The 7,093-nt window shown below is 28.9% G+C and overlaps 1 protein-coding gene across 1 annotated transcript; it reads left to right on the top strand.

Annotated features, from left to right (window-relative positions):
• The first annotated feature begins 283 nt into the window (after positions 1-283).
• On the top strand, positions 284-6,567 carry LOC113552614 (cilia- and flagella-associated protein 44-like). The gene is made up of 12 exons (XM_028188591.1): positions 284-444; positions 563-728; positions 799-938; positions 1,026-1,320; positions 1,998-2,345; positions 3,976-4,218; positions 4,315-4,428; positions 4,499-4,687; positions 4,761-4,894; positions 4,988-5,260; positions 6,181-6,445; positions 6,511-6,567. The coding sequence occupies exons 1-12, from the start codon at positions 284-286 to the stop codon at positions 6,565-6,567; spliced, it is 2,385 nt and encodes a 794-aa protein (XP_028044392.1).
• Positions 6,568-7,093: the final 526 nt, after the last annotated feature.

The raw sequence follows: 7,093 nt of genomic DNA, 5'->3' as shown, positions 1-7,093 counted from the left end.
TTATATCTGATCATGAATTTAAATTGATAGGTATCACATCATATTATCAGGGCACAAGACGTTCGCATGAGTTGAAACTAAAAAAGATCACAAAATAGCACGAGTATGAAAATATACGATATTACAATGCACTCAAAATGTTATGTTTACTATATGTATGCTATAATAAATTATTCGCTAAGCAACGGAACAGCACTGTTATTTTTCTATTTTGTTTTTTGGCTGTAACATCTATTAATGATACATATTATAATAAAGGACTATAAATCTTGGATTTACAAAAATGACTCATTATAAAGAAAGCATTGAACACGAACAAAGCATTGAGGAATCAATTGATGGAAATCAAATCAATGACACTCCATTGTATAAAAGTAGTGATTTTATATCTAAACCAATTAAAAGTGAGAGATGTACGATGGGTGAAAATATATTACAACTCCAGTATCCTTTACTAAAATCGAATCAGTCTTTTTACACAAAAACAAATAATGTTTAATTCTGATTACAAACAATAACAAATAAGTCGAAAACGATTTATCCTTACATTTTATAACTTAAGTCATTCATTCGGTTACGATTGCTGTTCCAAAATGTTCAACATTTGTGCAGCAGATAACCACACAATTCTGTACGCTGCAGGTAGTTATATCAACATGTTTGATATAAATGACGGACAATTGAGTTTTAGAAAAAATGCTGGTAACGGAGGAATAGGATACATAATTGTAAGTTTAATTCAATATTTATAATTTTTGTACTTTACATAAATAATAATTACAATGTATTTTGAAACAGAAAAATCCCGTTTTAAGCCATATAGCGGTAGGAGAAAATTGTAATAATCCTCTGATAATTGTATACGAATGGCCAACGTTTGAAATAGTTAGTGTTCTCGAGGGCAGTGCTAAACAACAAATAAATTGCTTGTCATATAGGTGAAACAAATGAGGACTTTTATCTTATAATTTATCGAACCTCTAAATTCAATATAAACATAAAACAAATTACATTTTTGCTTTCAGTCAAAATGGTGACTATCTGTGTTCACAAGCAGGAGAACCAGATAACACTCTTACAATTTGGGATTGGAAAAAATCAAAAATACTCTTGAGGACCAAGTCTCACACTCAGGATGTATATACTTGTAGATTTTCAAACTTTATACTCAACCATTTGGTAACCGCCGGTTCAGGACATATAAAATTCTGGAAAATGGCCAAAACATTTACCGGATTAAAGCTTCTAGGTCAGCTCGGACGTTTTGTAAAAACGGAAATATCAAACGTCATTGGAATTTTCTCGATGGCCAATGAAAAAGTAAAATCATATCTATAATTAATAATAACTAAAATAAAATAAATCATTGTTATTTACAATTGGGAATTATAATATCTCGTATTTATCTATATATAAAAACCTGCAATCACGGTTATTTAAATAATGTTATTTTGATTGATGCGTTATTACAAAATCTTATATGATAATGTTATGATTTGATTACATTAAAAAACACCAAATGTATATTATACAAAATATCCATAAATATTTTTTTAATAAAATTATATTTCTGGTTAAAAAATAAAATATACAATATATTCTATCTAAATAATATATAAATTAGTGCGTTGTATGTACAACAATAAGTCAATGTACGAGTATAATGTCCGTAAAAATCAAGAAAAAACTTCGTTGTATACGTTTCACTTTTACCAGAACGGCCTCTTATGCGTAATTATTATTTATAGAATAAAACTACCAACGAATTTAGGTTACGTATTGATATCATACGAGTACATAAACTCATTTAATTATATCCCACATTGATTTTATTCAAGATTATTTTATAACTTATTTGAAAACACTGTAAGTGTGTTGGTAATAATTTAGTACGCAATGAATCCATAATGTGTGCCGTTTTAGTCTATCGACCGTCTCGGAGTCATATTCTATTGTATAATTGTTGGCATATATCTGTATGCTAAATTGTTTATTAGGTGATATCAGGCTGCGAATGGGGTAATATTTTGGTGTGGGGAGAAAAATTCATCGAAATCGAAGTGACAAGGAGATTTAGACAACCATGTCATTTGGCGCCTATCATCATGTTTTTACACTCCAGATACTCAAGAAACGACGAGCTGTTGACAAGCATCAGCATGGATGGGACGATCAAATTTTGGAACTACTGTATCATAGACATGGCGGATCCACCTGAAAACGACCGTGTGCTGGAAATAGAACCAATTTATGAGATTAGTGTCAAAGACTCTATCAATGAATCGAAAATCATGGGTATGTGCAAGACCGACGACAACCCCAAAGCTTATGACTATTTTATTCAGGTAATAAACGACAGAAAAATCTACATGCGTATCTTAGGCTCCTGATATTATATCCCATCTATATATGCCATTATATCTACCCATACCTATTTAACATTTAATATATTATGAGTGGTCCATTCGGGATGTTTTAATGCTAGAGAGGAATAGAGGGATTTTATTTTCATACATTTTTATTACAATGCATAATTAATAAAGTGCTAATTATCAACTTGATAAAAAATATATTGATAACATAGCTTATCACATGAACTAAGATATTTACTACACCAATTATACATGTGTTCTTTATCCACTTGGACCGTCAGTTTCTTATCATTGAATTTATACAATTAAATAATGAATAACTTCGAGGGATTTTGATTAACATAATTCTATCTTCAATAGTACAATTGTTGATCATTACTCAAATCTTTTAGGGGAATAGTGATTTGTGGGGCAGATTTAGAAGTGCTGCTTATTTGAGTTTTAATTAAAAATTACAATTTATTGTAACCATTGTCATATTAAATATTAATTAAAGTAGGTAATCATAAATTTATTAATTTATATTTTCCTTGATTTGCAACGTAGGTACGGCGATCGTGTATTTAAAGTGTTTTCGAATTGGTGTAAATTTTTTGTTTGTTTTACACCTGAATAAAAGTTTTTCCTACTAATAAACCCGAGTCTGAGTTATTATTTGTGCTGATACCACAGTATTATCTTAGTGTACTATTTTGCAGTGTTGTTATTCATTACCTACACAACATACTCTTTTTGTACAAACGGTTTGAAATTTATTTTTTTTACTTATTTAGTATGCCTCTTAAGTGTTTTTTTCTTGGGTGTAACTCTGGGTTACCTAAACAAAAAAATAATTATAAAAATCAGAGAATAAGACTGCAGAAGACATGAGCTTAAAGTAAGAATAAATGCTAAAATGCATTGTGTGTCATATAAACTTCAGTATGTTTGAGCCCACGTCGGGTAAACAGCGTTCCCGGTGCCAGATACAAGTGGTGTACTTTTTATGGCCCGCTATCATAATGTTACAATATAAGAAGACGTGTTTACACCTCTAAATATCCTCCGTGATTGTTTCCTGTAGGTATAATTGCGGTTGTAAATTTAAGAAAAATAACGTCTATACTTAATATCTAGTAATGGTAAATTGCGTGTTACTAGGATGTTATTTACAACATAAGATAGAAGTTGTTTCGATATTATTTAGATGTTAGAAAACATTTTACTGGAACATAAATGTATATAACGTTATAAAATTTGAAGGCAAATGTGTTGCGTTGATGTTAATTTAATAATCTAAAATAATAATGGTTATAATAATTTAAAAATTAACAACAAACGCTTGTGACATGTAGAGTGATGATTCTAAACTTTTCATAAATGTTGCTGTAACATAATATTGCACAGTGGGATATAATATAGAAGGTAATGAAAGTAATTTAATTAATATACCTAACGTGTGATCATCGATCGATTACAGATGAACAAATTAATATATTACAGATATTTTTCTTATATATTACATGTTATTTATACTGTGAAATAATTGTGATTGTACGTAATACCCATCGTAGTATAATAATTGTTTTAAAAATATCTTTTATCGAACTCGTTATTTCTATAGGACGGCAATGGGGGTATGTGGCTCGTTGACATCGAAATGTCAACAAACGCGAAGCCCGTAAGACGGTTGGCTAAATTCCACGGCGGAGTGATTACCTCTTTGCAATCATCGCCCATCGGTTATTTCATAGCTACAACGTCGTTGGATGGTTGGCTCCACATATACGACGTAACCAACAAAAAATTGGTATTTACCCACGATTTCAAGATACCAATCACTTCGTCGATTTGGTTACCGCAGAAGGTATGCGAAATTTGTATTAAAACCATTAAAATTGTGACCACGGTTACCTATTTATTATTCCGAATTCTTATTTTTAAACGAATATATTTTTTATAGATAGCTTGTTCGAGGGATATCTTCATAGTTGGATTTCAGACTGGAGTTGTAAGAATAGTCGCCGTTCCCTTTAAAAAAAATATATTAAATTATTCAGAAATAGAGGAAATACAAGTATTTAGATCATTGTTACTAATATATAGATAATTGATTTTAATTTGCATGAATTTAATTTTTTTTTTAGTCCTCAAAGCCTCATAAAAGTTCTATCAGTTATTTGTCATTAAACAATAGCGCCAGAATTCTTATATGTGGAGGTGACGATAAAACAATATTTGTTTATAAAATAAAAACGGGACCTATAAAATTGAGTCCAATTGGATTTTTTCCATTACCCGGCAAAGTAACTTTTATACATTGGAAACCATCAGAAGTAAAAATATTTTGAATGTGTTTGTCAATTAGTATTGTATGTAATCATTTTCAATTTAAAAAAATTGTTTCAGAAAGATATTGCATTAATTAGTTGCGCTAGTGGGCATATCGTGGAAGTGAAAGTTCCTACAAGTCGTCCGTCGTACACCAGAGATTCATTTTTACTGAAACTTGAATCGCGTACAATACAAACAGTGAGCATTAAGTCAGAAATATGTCATCAGCAATATGAATTGGATTTGAAGAACAAGAAAAATGATAAAATCAATAGAAAAAAAGAGAACTTAAAAATTATCAGAGAACAAAATCCCGGTGTTGAAATCGACGAAGAGTTATATTTTGAAGATTCCGAAGAAGACGAAAAACCGCCGGAAATCTTTATTCCTCCGACACCGAACCCCATATTGTTCGCCATGTACACTCCGTCGGAGAGCGGTATATGGGTGTCGATCGATGGATACGACGCCGGTTATCTGTACGAATACGATCTTAACACATCTAGCCCAGTAACTAATGCACACATATTAATACCAGATACGAATGACACTCCGCTAACAGCGATTAAAATCGTGTAAGTACCTGCACAAAGTATACCTACACGAATGGCTACTTCCATATAGCTACAGGTCTACATGTACTAAAAACAATAAATGTGTCATCACATTTATCACTCTCCGCGCCGGCTTAGAAGTAATACAAATATTGAGTTTGTTATACTTAAACACTACAGACATTTACATAATTAGAGCTCAGAAGTTAATACATTTTGCATTTTTTTTTTTTTTTAAACTTTTTAGACGTTGCTTTCCTGGCCACAAATGTATTTTATTATTAATATGTGAACCTGAACAACTAATTTTTACTATGCATTTTTTTTTTTTGCATTTCTTGGTGTTTATTACTTTTTAAGTCATTTTTTGACATTAATCTTAAGTCATTTTCCCAAATTTTTAGTTGTTTTTACTGATTTTACATTAGTTCACTTCTTATCGTTTCTAGTCGACCATTATACCGATAACTTACTTAAAACGTCTACTATATTTGTAATTTTTTTATTTAATTTTTAAGTACATTTATTTTGTTGTCGTTTTTATGTCATATTTTGAGTAATTTGTAAGCTTTGATAAAGGTATATATTATAATTTAACGATAAAATAGAGTACAATTTAAAAAAAATATATTATCATTAATTTAAAACAAATATTTATAATTTTTTTAGGTCATTTTTTTAATGTTTTTAAGGTCATCAACTTCCGAGCCCTATATCATAGTATATTTAATATTATATTTAAATGTATCAATAATTTAGTATCTATACATATATTCTTATAATTCACATTATACATATTCTAAAAATTACCTCTATTTAAATACGATAAAATGTATACAGTTTTTAATTCAAATTACAAACGTTTGCTAAGTTGCATTCAATTTCAATTTTTTCCACTGTGATTTCAACACCATAAATGTATGCATGTTTTTTTTTTTAAGTGGAACCGATTCATTAACAATTTTTATGGGATTTGCTGATGGTAGAATACGTCTTACAAATGTTAAAGACAATAATGTATCAGATTTCGGAGACTATATTGAATACTCTGTTCACGATAACAAAACAGGAAGAGTAAATATGTTGTGTTTAAGTCAAGACAAATATATGTTATACACTTGTGGCGATGATTGTAACATTTTTAGTTTTATGTTTCAATGTAGTTATAAAAACATCAATGAGCCGCCTCAGCCACCTGTATTGGTTGTAAGTAACTTAATAAAATCTCATAATTTGAAAATTGAAATATCTATTTATTTAATAATAATTAGGAAAAAGAAATTATAAATACCAAAGAAGACAGATCGATACAAGAAGAAAACACTTAGAACATTTAAATTTTCTATACAATCACAAAAAAAGTGACATTGTACATATCAATTAGATATTGGTATTTTGTTTAATTATATGTATATACAATATATTATTTCATATTTATATTATATTCAGTACAATACGCTTTTAAGTATATATCTAAATAAAATTATTGCATTGATATATACGTATATATAAACTCGACATTATTATAAGAATGTAAAATTAACATATAATATTATAAATACGATATACTATAATAATATACAATGCATATCAATATCAATCTAATATTAAAACTAAAACATGTTTATGATGTGTTTATTAAATCAAAAAATTAGGATATTATTATAAAATAAATACCTATTGCTCTATTTTATGTAAAATGAAAACCCCTCAAATATTTTACTGATATATTATTGATATTCGTGGGTACAGGATACAGATTTTAGTGTGGTCAAACATTTTATTTTCTTGGTAAAAAAGAAACATTACAAATATTTATATTATTACACAAATAAATAATACAAATTAAATAGT

This window comes from Rhopalosiphum maidis, chromosome 2 (assembly GCF_003676215.2).
Source record: "Rhopalosiphum maidis isolate BTI-1 chromosome 2, ASM367621v3, whole genome shotgun sequence".
NCBI lineage: Eukaryota > Metazoa > Arthropoda > Insecta > Hemiptera > Aphididae > Rhopalosiphum > Rhopalosiphum maidis.
The sequence above is the reverse complement of the archived record's forward strand: the minus strand, read 5'-3'. Positions and strand labels throughout refer to the sequence as shown.